Raw genomic sequence first — 13,414 nt, 5'->3', positions numbered from 1 at the left:
ATGTTTTCTTGCGTTGAATACATATACCCGAGCCCCCTTTAACTAAAACCGGATGATAGGACTTATCATTGACCGGCTATTTGCTTTGCAAATTGGCTTGTATTTACAGTACATACTTATTGACCCATGAATGAATCCATCTCGGGCTTATAGTGGAATGGTAATAACGTTTACTGTGCACCTCTACATGGCCTTTTAGGTTTTTCCCCCCCGTGCAATATTTTGATCTCTTTAGGCTTCGTAGCTAACGCAGGCGGGGCTTCTAGTTTGTGAATCTGTTATACATTGGAGCCAGGGTCTCCTTTCTTCGAAATTTCATTGCCATGATATGGTGTGCAATGTCACACAAAACGCCCCGGAATTTAAGCCTCAAAAGCCCAAGTCGTCTTCTCCCACCCCGCCCTCCTCGAAACCCTAGCCTGCAGCCCCTTGGCATCATTCACCGGCTTGCAGCTGTTATTCCCCATGGTCCCCTGCGCCATCTTGACGTCCTCCCAGCGCAGGGGGCCGGTCAGCTCGACGTGGAAACCGACGACCAGCACGGCCGCCATGGAGACGACCTCCTGCAGGACAAAGTGCCTCCCGGGGCAGAGGTGTGCGCCGCCTCCCCAGACCTGATAGGCCGACTTTTGCTCCCTGGTCAGCGGGCGCAGGAACCTGTCCGGGCGGAACTCCAGCGCGTCGTCTCCCCAGATCTCCCTGGACCGGTGGCCTATCCCCGTGCTGATCTGCAGGTCCGTGCCCTTCTTGAAGAGGTAGGTCCGGCCGTCGCCGTCGCGCAGCGTGGCGTCGGCCACCATGCGCCGGTTCTGCACGCCGTTGTTGGCCAGACGCACCGTCTCCTTGAAGCAGGCCGACGTCAGCGGGCACGCGTCTTCGACTCTGGAGAGGTTGAACGATGCCACCGTCGCGCTCGACCCGTCGTCGGGCCGGGCGAGGCGGGTGGCGGCTTCGAGCTCGGCGCGGACGCGGGCGAGCACGTCCGGGTTCGAGTAGATGAAGTATACAAACCAGAACCCCATCGGGCCCGAGTTGGTCACCATGGGGAAGATGGATCCCGTCTCGATGCGCGGCATCTCGGCCGCGCTGAAGGTGGCGCGCGACAGGGCCGATCGCGCCTTGACCAGCCCCCGGGCCTCGCTCTTGTCGTACCCGCCGTCAAAGTACGTTTTCATCGCGTCGATGACCCGGGCCCGCCCGTTCCAGGCCTTGCGTGCCGTGAGCTGGGGGAAAGGGTGCGTCACGAAGGAGGCGACGCCGGCTTCAAAGTCCCTGTTATTTATTGTATGGTATGGTATTTAGTTTTTGGACGGAAAAAAATAAGGATGGCAGCTGGTTGCTGATCTCATGGAGAGATAGCACTTGAAAGAATAGAAAAAAAAGAGCAAAGGAAATCGGAATCAACCCGCACCAGATATCATTGTTAAGACTTCTATCCGTCGAAGTCACAATAGCATGCGGGCCCATGATTGCCTCGAGCGTGGCGCTCGTGATGAGCTCGCGGGCCCAGTAGTACAGGTTCGGGACTTCCAGGGGCGACTCTTGGTCAATCTCGCAGACGACGCGGGCCAGGGCGTCGGCGGCGTCGCTGGTGACGTCGCGCAGGCGGGACGGGGCCAGGGCCTCGGAGGTGACGCGGTTGTAGTTGCCGAACCAGGCCGGGTCCTCGTTGATGCGGTCCATGACGTCGGACGACAGGCCCAGGATGTACGACCCGAATGCCTTGCCGAACTCGTCAAAGCTGGCCTCGGAGGCGCGCATCGCTGCGGACCCCAGGCGGTGGTCCAGGATCACGTACAGTTTACCCCAGAGCATTTGAAGGGTGAGGGCGGGGCGGCCGGTCTGTTGGCTGTTTTTTTTTTTTTTTTCGTTTGGTTTTGACGAAAAGGCTGGTTGGCATTCTGGGGGAGCTGCGGTGGCTAAGAAACGGGGTATGGGAAACTGAGGGCTGGTGCTTACTAGAGTTTATGGTGAAAGTCGTTTTCGAATCTCAAGAGGTTGATGATGTGCCCGACTAGGGGAATGGAAGGCTTGAGAAGCCATGGCTCACTGGTGCTCACGCTCGGAGTGAGGAGCTTGTCCAGGCCAACGAGGAGTGCAGCGACACCGGCCAGCAACAGAATCAGGGTTCCTTTGTTGAGGAGCAGTCCTGAACCCAAAGACGGAGGTTCGAGGACGCTGCTAAAGTTTAAGCTCATTTTGGCAATGTACTCAAGATACTATATACTAGTACAAAAAAAATGAGAAAAGAATACTGCATAGAATCAATCTGTTTTCCTGTAAAACAAACGACTGTTGATGTCGCGAGGTGGATTGAACAGTAAATGTTGGGCCAGGTTATCGACTGTATCCCCTCCTTAGGCACAACTTATCTTTCTCCATCCAGCTAGGGTCGTCGGCAAGGTAAAGCACGCTAACATAATTGCTGATACAAATTGGCATATTATACATTGCAGTTATGGGGGTTGGTTCCACCAAGAATCCTTCAAGATTCGTGCAGAAAGGAGGGGGAGTGTACAATATTATTCTGCTCTTGTAGGTAGTCAGTCATTCGAGCTCGAAGTGTGACGCTGTAAGATACGACGATCCGCTGCTGGGCATTTTGGTTCCTGTTTTGTCCAAACTAGGCAGCCGTGCGAAGACGGGAGTCAATTAGGCCGTTTGTAACGTGGAGCCAATAATCTGTAGTGAGATATCACGCATGTCCCCTGTCAAGCCTGGGATGACAGGGATTTCGGCTGACAGGTCCCACGAGCAAAAGTTTCCTTTGGGTTTAGTTTCATCAACTAGACTTTGACGAGCACTACCGTATTTATATTATCAACATGCTGAAGCCTATTGTCGACGTATACGAATGAACCTAGACTAGACGCCGGGTGGAGCCCACAGCCCCGACCTCCATCCCCGGTGATCCGATCTTTCCGGCATGGCCACCGACCGGACCCAAGATGTCGGCGTTTTCCCCCGCGCGGCAAGACGGGCCTCGGCAATTTTCTGACCTACATAACTACGTATCTTAACCAAATCTCCGCAATATCGAAACAATTTTCCTCACATTGGACCAGAATCACTGTACGAACAGGTAGTTGTGGTACGGTACAATGTATGCCATCTTTTGCGCCCCAATCACCATAACTTGGACGGCACTTCTCTCAAATGCATGCAACCTACAAATGGCCCGAGATTGGTCGGATCTATCCGTCAACAAACTTGGCGGGTAGAAGTGTTATGATCATCATCGGATGGCAGTACCCGCGTGCGGAGTAGAGGATGAGCGCAGGACGATGAGGGGTCTCAGGTGCCTTCAAGGCAAAGAGTAATAAACCGATCCGAGTGATTCAGTTCCTCTGATAGCCCCTGAGATTATCACGGGGCGGAAATCCAATTCAACAGCACTCCAAAGATATATAACCACACCAGAAACTGTAAAATGTCGACTGAGCCACTTGGCGAACTGCCATTCTTTGGGCTAACTGGAGGAAAGTTGACGGCATGGATTACGGTGAGCCTTTTTGTTTATGTGCATCGCATCAACCTTCAGCCTAGATCCAAGCTGACACCCACCTACCATCAACCAAAAAGATCGCCTGGACCACCGACATGACCCTCTTCGGCTATGATCAGTTTGTTACCGTCCTCTTTGTCACCGTGCCCTGGCTACCCGAGTCGCCTAGGTGGTTGCTGCATCACGGTAGAACAGACTCGACCCTGCAGATACTCGCCGCCCTTGAGGCAATGGAGCCTACATCAAAGGAGAAGACACAAAGGAGAAGCCACCCATCTATCCCTTAGTCATAACGCAGCGTCTGGCCATAAACACCAACGTCTCCCTGCGCAAAAAGATACCCAGCGCCCACGATGGCACGACCGGCAAAATATGTCGTCCGAGAAGAGGATGAAATACGACGGAGGGCCAGAGCAAGTGACTGGAAGTGACTCGGCTGAGGTGGCGGAGGACCCTGTCGATGTCAAAAGAAGATGCCTGATGGGTGCATACAGGCGATGTAGAGTACCCAGGAGCAGAGACTGCCACCAGCGATTCAGAGAGCTTAGTCCTGGAATGTCAGTTAGTCACATGCAGAAAAGCTCAAATCGTCGATGATGAAATATCAAGGATGGCAAGCACATGAGCAACAATTAAATGGTCTCTTTAGTGCAAGCCATGAGAGAATCTACTGGGTATGGATAAATTATCTAAATCCTCTCCACAACACCACATCAAGAACTCAGGCCTGGCCCACCTACATTGGACCACGTCGTCGCTTTAAGCAAATAATGACAGTTGGCCAAGCCTTTTCGGTACGACATTATCCACGCTCAGTAAGCTTGAAGCGAAGAAATTGCCTCGCCAAAGTAGCCTGTTTCCCCATGGGGTGCAGCAGTTGTTGTGTGTCACAATTCTTGGTACCGGTGACCAAATAACAAAGCCAAGATATATCAGACAGCCTGCCCTGGTTAATGTACTACCTACGGAAATATTTCCACTTTCTGCTTAGCCTTGATGTCAAACCATTCTCTGCAGAAATTGCGGCACAGTGATGACATGAATGTAAGCATCGTCCGCTTACTTCAGGACTATTATTTCTTGGCAACCACTCGTTTATTTAGAAGATATCTCCAAGTCTCAGCAACAAGTCGGGTTGTTACTTTGAGTCACTACACAGGAAGCTCATTTTTTGGACATTGAAGTATCTTGATAGTCTCAGAATATATATACTTGCTTGACGAGATTCTATTCACATGTGTGATTAGTTTGTGCTATCTCTATAAACCAATCGAATATTAAATACTATGGTAAAAGCAGCTTAGCTCTCTTGCTCCAGGCCCTGAGTTGATGATAACAACTGATCTATCGACCCAACCCAAATCCTCATCTAGAATAAACAGTAGCTTTGATCAACCTCAAGGTCTCTTGTGATCATTCTATAGAAAACATACAATTCATCATCCAGACCAAAATTCAACACATTCAGTCTGCGAAATTCACTAGATACATCTCAGCGGGCTGCTACTCTGCTGCCAATTTACAAGATCAGTGAATATCAATATATACCTCTCCAATACATGTTACGACAAAGAAATACCGCTTATAACTTCAAAAAAACAAGTCTCGATATCCCGACCATAAGATGCAAGCAAATCCTGCATGTCTTGAAAAAATATGAAGCCAAAGTCGAGCTACTGGGTCAACCAAGCCGAGTCCAGTTAAATTTAACCAGCCTGTCAATATTAGGTAATTCAGCTAAATAAGTAAACATACGATTGTGTTGGAATATCTAACCTTCGGTCCTTGATAAAAAACAGACTTTTGATACTCAACACTAGCCCAAGCCTCCCACCACCATCTGACAATCTTCTGTTCCTCCACTCCAGAGTCAAAAACGAAAGGAAAGAGTTTCTATCATAACACGGCCTCTATTTGGTGACCTCCCGAACATGCCGTTTTTGATCATGGTATATACTTGAGCTTATGTGACCCTGAAAATATATCACCAGCCAAGGGTTTCAGTCAGGGGTAGGGGGCATTGGACGAAAGATAGAAAAAAAAAACCAGCATATCTATTATAGTTCCAACCCGGGAACCCCAAGTTTTGTGAAGACTGAAAGCCCTAATTCTACATGCTGAACGCCGTCGCTACCTTGTACCGCACCGTTTTTCATTCGCAAACACTCGCCAGTTTTAGTACATCTCCAGCCACGTAAATCATACACTTGAAGATCATGAACACGATGCCCACAGTCTCCCTTGAACATTTGTGATCGCGAACCTCTGGGTCCGCAAAGAACTAGTCGCCGCTGCTCTGATTGTATCCAACGGCGACAAGACCACCACCTTCGCTCCTTTTCCACATACAGGAGGCTCTAATGTACCGTGACCGAGGCCAACTGAAATACCAAGAATGTGGACGAAAGGAATCCGCCGGCGTCGTGCGGTGTGCCATCCATGATCCAAGAAAGACGTCGAGACTGATGTTTAGCAACCATCGAGAAGCGGGCTGTCTGTATGAATCCGAATTTCCATACGAGGCACCGTCGCAACCTCTCGTCGCTCATATGAATCGACCGTTTTACTCCTCTCAGCAAGCCGCAGCGCTGCTTGAATCCCCTACTTGACTCGGACGCTTCGGCATACTTCCGCTTTCCAACGGTCCATCAGGCGCTGCTCCGCGTTCTTGTTTGTTGCCACCAATTGTTCGTCATGCGTTGTTTCTTAGCATTTTTTCCAGCCAACCGAAGCCCATTCATCCACGCAGCATGCAGCCCATGCCTTCGAGCTTGACTGACCACCTCGAGAGATTGATAAGTCCTGGTCGAGCTTTCCATCGGAGCAATTCCAGCTTTAGTTGGCCATCATTAACGAGGAAGAGAACTCCCAGATTCATCTCCCTGGGGATTATAATTATTGAACGAGCCCGGTTTGATCCATATGCGTGGCGAAGCGGGCAGGCTCATGGTCTCGGCACCGGTGTTATCCTTGCCGAGAGGGGACGGCAAAGACGCGCTGAAAGGGCGGGAAAGACGTGCGTCGTTACCCCCGGAAAACATTACAGTCGACTCGTTCGTTTTATGATCCGTCTCGTGCCCTGTTTTCATGTCCTCCATGGCATAGCTCTCGATATCGCTGTTCTTGAACCCTGTAGTCGTCGTCACTGTCGAATTTCTGGAAGACATTTCCTCATCCGAGACCCTCTTGTAGGGCGCGTCGTGGTGGTGATCGTCAGCCCCCATGACGGTGGACTCGAGCAGGCTGCCGCTCATCTTCCGCAGCCTTCGGGGAACCGAGCTACGCGGGGCATGGCGGTCCTGCTGCTGCTGCCGTTGGGCGTCGGTCGAGCCCGAGGTGCGACTTCCAAGACTGCGACCGGCCCAGCTCCATGCCTGTGGTATGGTGCGGACGATGAACTTGCGCATTCCGGGAAGGCAGGCGCATACTATCCCGACCGAGGATTCGACCATGCTCCAGGTGGCACTGTTGGCTAGCATCATGCCGGGGTTGTCGCTAGTGGCGGTCGTGTCCTATACCAACGGTCGATATGGGTCAGCTTATGTATACGGCCAGTAATATGACCTTGGGTGGGAAAGTGCCGTCAAAATAACACAGGTGCAGATGTAGTCAAGGGGAAAGCAGATTATTACTCACAAGGATCCTGGCCCGGACTATGCTGACGGCCGTGGTGCTGCAGTGGATCGGCAAGTCAGTAAATTTTCCAATTTGTGTTTCTCCGTTGTCGAAAATGTACTCTTGGAAGAGCCAAGAGCAACGAGAGAGGATATGGTACGGTGAAAAAGGCTCTTACATGATACCCAGAGAAAACATAGCAGCGACACCCAACTTGGTGGGTAAGGATCTCTGTAATCTAGCAATCTGGGACAGAGGCAGGGCTAGGATCCAAAAGTCTAGCAACATGCTCGAGATTGCCTGCGCCCTAAACCGCAAGGAACCGTTGGTTAAACAAAAATCATCCAAAAATATCTTTCTCTTAATCACAAAGGGAGATGAAGCACTCACCACAGGAGCTTTCCGGATTGAATACAGGTACCAGGACCGTCCTCCACCCACTGAGTCCAGGCGTAACTGATCGGTGAGCACTGGCCGATAGAAAGGCCCACGAGAATGATAGAAATCACTAGGTTCACCCACAGCGTACCCAGAAGCAGAGGCCTCATGGGACACAGGCCAAAGAAGTACGATACGGAGCCGGCAAGCCCAAAGACGCGCAGGTAAAAAAACAAGAAGGAAGCTTTGAGGAATGCGTGGCTGGACATGTATATGGGCTCGGCGACATAAATCCAGTAACCAGTGTCGATAAGCTGCTGCTTTGACAACGTCCACAGGTCGCGACCCAGCGCGGCCTGCTCCAGGGGTACCCCTATTATGATGCCCATGACGATGGTGCAGCACCAGGCCAGGAAGAGGCACAGATCATCCCAGCCGGCCTCGGGCATGGACGGGAGCCAGCCTCCCCCGATCTTGTTACACCGGAACTCGACCTTGGACAGCAGTCTGAGGATAGCAAATGGCGTGCAGAGGGCGATCATGGCCCAGTTTACACGCCGGTTCTCCACCGTGTTGTCGCGGCTGGCTTGGCTGCATGCGTCTTTGCTAACCTTGAGTGTCACTTTCTTGGGGAATTTACCACAAGGGGATGTCTTTGTGTTAGGTCCAAATATACTAGAGTGATTTTAACACAACGCACCAGAGGTGTCTACAACAACCGGAGGTATCCGCAGAACACTCACCCAGCTGGTCGTTGATTGAGCATGCCCCCCTGACGCAGGTTACAATGCTGCTGGTCACAACTTCGTCATTGCAGATGCATGTCGTGTTCCCCGCAACACAGGTAGAAAGGCCGATAGCATCTTTAAAACAAGAGAACTATAACGCAACAACCAGGCACGAACCACATCAGTCAGTACTGCCATAAGAAGTAAGAACACCAAGGCGGAAACACAAGATAAAACTTACTGCACATTCAGGCAACTGGGACAAAGCCTTCTCTAGGTTACCCTCGATCGCGGCCGAGTGAGCAACGGAAACAAAGGAAAGCAGCAACAGCAGCAACTGCGCGACTTGCAAATCGAGTCGCATGATGAGCTTGAGCAACGGCTGCCGAGTTGATAGAAATCGCACGTGGCTGGTGCAGCTCTGGGGAAAACACCTTAAAGAGCAGAAGTATTGGTTTTTGTTCAAATCGCCCAGTAGGTAGCTTGTCTTGACTAGGCGCAGTCCCTCCCTCCATGCCCATAGATGGAACCGTTAGTCTGCGCCGCCTTGAAAAGAGCCTGGCTTGCCTGGTAAGGTGGGAGACCCAAACCATCACAGCCGTAGCGGCGGACGCCACGCCTAGGCCGCACGTCTCTGATCGGTAGATTCATCGAAGATGGTGCACGAGCTGGTCTTCCCCTTTTAGGAATCGGGGTTAAACGCGGCGTGTCTGGGTGGCCTCAAGGGGTCAGAGCGGTGCCAGCCCTAGTGTGCCGCTAACTCGAGTCCATGCGGGCAGGGTCAGGGGCCTATGTTAATTAGCCAACCCTCTCAGCCTCTGAGCTCCCAGAGACTAAGGCATGCAAGGACGGAAAAGCCGCGGGGTGATTGTGTGATGCCAATTTGACACTGGGCTGCTTCTTGTACCACGATCTCGGGACCGAGACAAGTGTTGCGGGTGGTACTGGACTGCTAGGTAGGCCGTAGGTCAGTGGCGCCAAGATTCGTTGGTAATTGAATACTTGTAATTTGATAAATAAGGCTGAAGGGCTCACGGATTAATCCCCAAAAACTTCGGCATTGCACAGCGGCTGTTCTCCAAGTTGGATTGTATGCCTATGTCAGGGCTGTCTCTGGGAAATAGGTCTGGGGAGGTGAGACGGGACACTAGAACTCGAAGATATAAGTAAACTAAGCCCGACGAGCTTGGACCTATACCAGATAGTCTAGTCTAGATCTATATCTAGTGTTAACCGATCTGGGTCAAAATTTAGGAAATCAACGTTGGCGATCGTCTTGGTTAACAGGCCCTTATTTTCAATAATAGAACTGGGCTTATCCACATCGTCCGACTGCCCCGCAAATGCCACAGAAGGGCCCTACTTTGCGAAATGGGCATCAAAATTGGAAGTAAAAGAGCCGAGAATCCTCGAGGTCAATGATGATCATCATTTCGAGATTGAAGAGGTCCACGATGTCCTTGTTTGCTAAAAGCTTATTGTGGACAAGACAAGGTGGTGCTCGTTTCGAGAACGAGTGATGCAATGCCGGTCGTCAGATTTGCGTATAGCACGACATGAAGGAGTGTTTATGTTTTCATTTTCATTTTCCTCCATATATTTCGGCAACCGCTCTCGCTGAGAAAGTGCTCAGATTTTGATTCAGGCACTTGTATGCAGCCATTGCACGCCTCGTCATTTGGAGGGTCTGCAGCGATAGTATGTTTTTTTTTTCGGGATGTGATGTTGCTGCGTTGCGGCTTCGGTTGGCAAAGGATGTCTTGCCGGTTCTGGGTGGAAGGGCTGAAGTAAATCGGAACGGAGTTGATGTTGAGTTGGAGAAGGAAGGGGGAAGAGACTTGGTTCCCCGCCAGTTTTTATCACATGCAAGACACGTTAACTCGAGCAAGAGAAAAATGATCTCAGCCAGTCATTAGGAAGGTGTAGCCAAACAATACTTTTTGGTTTGAGAAACTGCAATTTTCGATACTGTAGCTACTCCAATCGTGAACCAAGTATATTAAAAATGACCAAATTATATTTATCTGCCGTAAAAATCTCGGCCATTTATCAAGAAATAAACACACAAAAGATACCAATGCAGGAAAACATGAAAACACAGTCCTCTTCAAAATCAAACCCCCTCAAAGCACCATCCACGCCATAACCGCAGCGAATACAGCAGCACAGCCAGAAGCACCAACAGCAAAGCCACCCGCTCCCACAACACGCGTCGGGACGGCACTCGAGCCACCGACGCCGCCCGTTTCAGCACCCGAAGGCAACTCACCAGCGCCTTGTCCAGCCACACTAGCGGACGGAGGCTGAGCACTGCTGATAACGTAGGTTTGGATACCAACGCCGGCCGAAATCCCTCCAGCCGACGTCCCTGCCGACTGCAAATCGTCTCTACCAATTGCGCTGCTTCTGGTCACGGTCAGCCAGTTTCCGAAGCTGCCTTCGCCACCCACCACGCCATCCTGACACCCGCCGCACCGGCTGCTGGTCTCTTGGCCCGGACCGCCGCCGTTCTGAGGGGTTTCTGTCGGCGTGGGCGGGGATTGTTGGGCGTCGTCGTTCGCGGCCGTCGCGGTCGGGCAGTCTGTCGCACCCGCGGTGTGCGTGATGGTGGTGCTGCTGCCGTAATGGGTGTGGGTTGCCGGGTTGGCTGTCTCGTTGGTGTCTTGGTCATTGATTGTGGTGCTGGCTGCGCCAGTGGACTGGACCTCCGCGCTGGAAAATTGATGCGGAAATGTCGTATAAGAAGCAGAGTTTGGCATTGCTGTCGCGCTTGAGGTGTCTTCTTCGATCGTGCTGCTATCTCGAATCTCGGTGCTCGAGGACAAGGGCAAAGGGGTCACGTCTGAGGGGGAAATTGAGGATGATGGGCTTGGGGTGTTTTGGCTGTTTGTCTGCGCATCTTGGGTGGTGCTGTCTAAAGTCTTGGTGACTACTGTGATGATGCTATGAGGGAAGTTTGTCGCGGCACTACTCTGGGATCCACTGTCTGTGGAGGTGACAGACGGTGCCGTTTCGTCGGCGCTTGTGGTGGCCGCAGTGGTACAAGTGGCGGTGGAGCAGGTGGTGGTGATGGTGGCGGTGGGAGTGCTGATATCACTAACGGTATCAGAAGGAACCAGGCTGCCAGCAAAACTCGCCGTAGACGTGCAAAAACCAGTGTCGGTGACCTCAGATGTGGGAACCTCAGATGTGGGAGCGGTGCTGGTGCTGGTAGTAATGCCGTCGTCACTAGGGGCTCCCGAAGTAGTCTGGCCGTCTACTACACTCGAGGATGGCGTGTCAAAACCAGTGCTAGTGGTCTCAGAGATGATGCTCATGGTTATCAAGCTGTGTGATGCAGATGGTTCTTCAGATGTGGCAGCGGCAGTTGTCTGCGAAGCTAGCTCAGTCGTCACAAGGCTACTTGTTGCATCGAGAGAACTCTCAAGGGCTGTTTGGGATGCATCGCTGGTGGTCTCCTCCGAGCTTGTCACATCAGCAACGCTAGATACAGATATTTCCGTTATGGTTGGAGTGCTGTCAGATGTAGTGACCATATCTGAGGTGCCAGCTACTGCTGGAGTGGTTGTCGCTCCTGGAAAATCGGCCGTGTCTGTTTCAGTCTGTGTAATCGTTTGGGTTTCGGTGATTGTTGGGTCATCCGAACCGGCCGTGTCGATTGTGGTAGAAGCCACCGACGGAGTTTCCTGCGTGAGGGTATCAAGGGTAATGGTTACCTCCTGATCCGTGGCGGTAGACGTCTGGGTGTCGCTAACCATAGAGTCCGGGTTGCCGGTGATTTCAGGAGTACCAGTAGTCTCAATGGCAGAAGACGTCAGATCAACACTGCTGGAAGACACGGAGGTGCTGGCCGAAACCGCAGTTGACTCTGTGCTTGAAGACGGATCCGGCGAGGGAGGCGGCTCGTTACCATTACCCAACGCATTACCAGTCTGTGGATTGCGGTAAAAGTTGCCAGGATCATCACCCAGACACTCACCAACGGTGACAAACTCGAATCCTCTAGTGGCGGCTATGAGGATGAACTCCTCGAGAAGTCCGTTGGCGGTGACCTCTTCAGTATCGTGGAAGCGCACAATATACGACGCAACAGCGGGGTCGGCATTCTCCATCGTCTCTCTAAAGAACGCCACCAGGTCCGCAGGGTCTGCAAGCTCGTAACTATCAAACGAGTCGATGTTGTAGTCGACAATATGATAGACGAGCGGTCGTATATTGACGAGGCAGTCACCGACATCACACTCGGTGAATGGCGCGCGAAAGTACGTCGGCACCACCCCGAGCACGTCGGCAAACGTCGCCTCCAGCTCTAGCAAATCCGCACGCACCTCCTCCTCGGTGAAACTGCGCAGGTCGTCGTGGCTGTATGAGTGGCTGCCTAGCAGGTGGCCTTGGTTGTACATGAACCTGGCGAGGCCGTGATACCTGGGTTGGGCCAGGCCACCGTCCTCAAAGCTTCCCGTCATGAAGAAGGAGGCGATGATGTTGTACTGAGATAGCGTGTTGAGGATCGATGGCGTGTATGGCGAGGGCCCGTCCTCAAAGGTGAAGGCGATCTGGCCTGCCCTTGCGCAGGGGAAGTCATCGCGGCCAAGTTGTTCTCCCCAAGGCACGGGACCGAACGTCGGGCGTGGCATGTCCTGAGTTCCTTGTTGCCGTGGTCGTAGGATGCTGGATGAGGAGCCGCCCCAGGCCAGTGGCACCAGAGCGGCTGCAAGGACCAGGAGCATCTGACTCTTGTTTGGCATGTTGATGGTACAGCAGCGGCAAGATTAAGTGGATTGAGCAAGTTAACGCAGGCTGACCATTCATGCGTGCAAACAGTCATCAAGAAAACAGCTTGAGTGAGAGATGCAATGTCAAAAGTTGCCAGAAGATAGGAGTGAGCCCAAGGCTTATAAGTAAGGCTCTCTCCTGTGGTTGAACCAAAGTACGAGCGACAAAACGACAACACCGGATGTCCATTCTTTCAACTCTGTTACACAATATTCAGCTTTCTTCTGATATTGAAATGAAGAAAGGGCGGGTTGGAGATTGTAGTCGACCTGTCAGCTTTTATTAAATTGCAGCTTTCTTTCAGCCGCGATAAAGACCAGGGATATCAGGGGACAATAATAACAGGTCATATAACAAAAAAAAAAAAAAAAAAAAAAAAAAAAAAAAAAAACTCATGTTCACTGGCGACAAC

General features: G+C 51.7%; 5 protein-coding genes across 5 annotated transcripts; 2 read left to right on the top strand and 3 right to left on the bottom strand.

The window, feature by feature from the left end:
- Window positions 1–83: 83 nt before the first annotated feature.
- On the bottom strand, window positions 84–2,563 carry PgNI_03619 (uncharacterized protein). The gene is made up of 3 exons (XM_031123673.1): window positions 1,960–2,563; window positions 1,412–1,849; window positions 84–1,272 (listed from the first exon to the last, which is right to left on the bottom strand). Exons 1-3 carry the CDS (start codon window positions 2,196–2,198, stop codon window positions 363–365), a joined length of 1,587 nt encoding a protein of 528 aa, XP_030984933.1. The 5' UTR covers window positions 2,199–2,563; the 3' UTR covers window positions 84–362.
- Window positions 2,564–2,914: 351 nt separating this feature from the next.
- Window positions 2,915–4,142, top strand: PgNI_03618 (uncharacterized protein). The gene is made up of 2 exons (XM_031123672.1): window positions 2,915–3,502; window positions 3,583–4,142. Exons 1-2 carry the CDS (start codon window positions 3,431–3,433, stop codon window positions 3,790–3,792), a joined length of 282 nt encoding a protein of 93 aa, XP_030984934.1. The 5' UTR covers window positions 2,915–3,430; the 3' UTR covers window positions 3,793–4,142.
- A 1,026-nt stretch (window positions 4,143–5,168) lies between these two features.
- PgNI_03617 (uncharacterized protein) lies at window positions 5,169–5,550 on the top strand (the record flags this gene model as incomplete). The annotated part of the gene is made up of 2 exons (XM_031123671.1): window positions 5,169–5,233; window positions 5,305–5,550. Coding segments are annotated over 2 exons (168 nt in total), but the record flags the coding sequence as incomplete, so codon positions are not given.
- PgNI_03616 (uncharacterized protein) lies at window positions 5,551–9,957 on the bottom strand. The gene is made up of 7 exons (XM_031123670.1): window positions 9,262–9,957; window positions 8,468–9,175; window positions 8,242–8,377; window positions 7,511–8,120; window positions 7,299–7,427; window positions 7,142–7,178; window positions 5,551–7,017 (listed from the first exon to the last, which is right to left on the bottom strand). The coding sequence occupies exons 2-7, from the start codon at window positions 8,588–8,590 to the stop codon at window positions 6,355–6,357; spliced, it is 1,698 nt and encodes a 565-aa protein (XP_030984936.1). The 5' UTR covers window positions 8,591–9,175; window positions 9,262–9,957; the 3' UTR covers window positions 5,551–6,354.
- Window positions 9,958–10,349: 392 nt separating this feature from the next.
- Window positions 10,350–12,974, bottom strand: PgNI_03615 (uncharacterized protein; the record flags this gene model as incomplete). The annotated part of the gene is made up of 1 exon (XM_031123669.1): window positions 10,350–12,974. One exon carries the CDS (start codon window positions 12,972–12,974, stop codon window positions 10,350–10,352), a length of 2,625 nt encoding a protein of 874 aa, XP_030983672.1.
- Between the last annotated feature and the right edge of the window lie 440 nt (window positions 12,975–13,414).

Source organism: Pyricularia grisea (assembly GCF_004355905.1).
Source record: "Pyricularia grisea strain NI907 chromosome Unknown Pyricularia_grisea_NI907_Scaffold_2, whole genome shotgun sequence".
NCBI classification, from domain to species: domain Eukaryota; kingdom Fungi; phylum Ascomycota; class Sordariomycetes; order Magnaporthales; family Pyriculariaceae; genus Pyricularia; species Pyricularia grisea.
The sequence above is the reverse complement of the archived record's forward strand: the minus strand, read 5'-3'. Positions and strand labels throughout refer to the sequence as shown.

Coding starts and splice junctions, on each gene's coding strand:
- PgNI_03619 (XM_031123673.1), bottom strand. CDS start 2,198: ATGAGCTTAAACTTTAGCAGCGTCCTCGAACCTCCGTCTTTGGGTTCA. Junction 1,850..1,959: donor GACTTTCACCATAAACTCTA/GTAAGCACCAGC, acceptor AAAAAAAAACAG/CCAACAGACCGGCCGCCCCG. Junction 1,273..1,411: donor AGTCTTAACAATGATATCTG/GTGCGGGTTGAT, acceptor AATAAATAACAG/GGACTTTGAAGCCGGCGTCG.
- PgNI_03616 (XM_031123670.1), bottom strand. CDS start 8,590: ATGCGACTCGATTTGCAAGTCGCGCAGTTGCTGCTGTTGCTGCTTTCC. Junction 7,428..7,510: donor CAATCCGGAAAGCTCCTGTG/GTGAGTGCTTCA, acceptor CTTGCGGTTTAG/GGCGCAGGCAATCTCGAGCA. Junction 7,179..7,298: donor ATGTTTTCTCTGGGTATCAT/GTAAGAGCCTTT, acceptor GATCCACTGCAG/CACCACGGCCGTCAGCATAG.
- PgNI_03618 (XM_031123672.1), top strand. CDS start 3,431: ATGTCGACTGAGCCACTTGGCGAACTGCCATTCTTTGGGCTAACTGGA. Junction 3,503..3,582: donor AGTTGACGGCATGGATTACG/GTGAGCCTTTTT, acceptor TCAACCAAAAAG/ATCGCCTGGACCACCGACAT.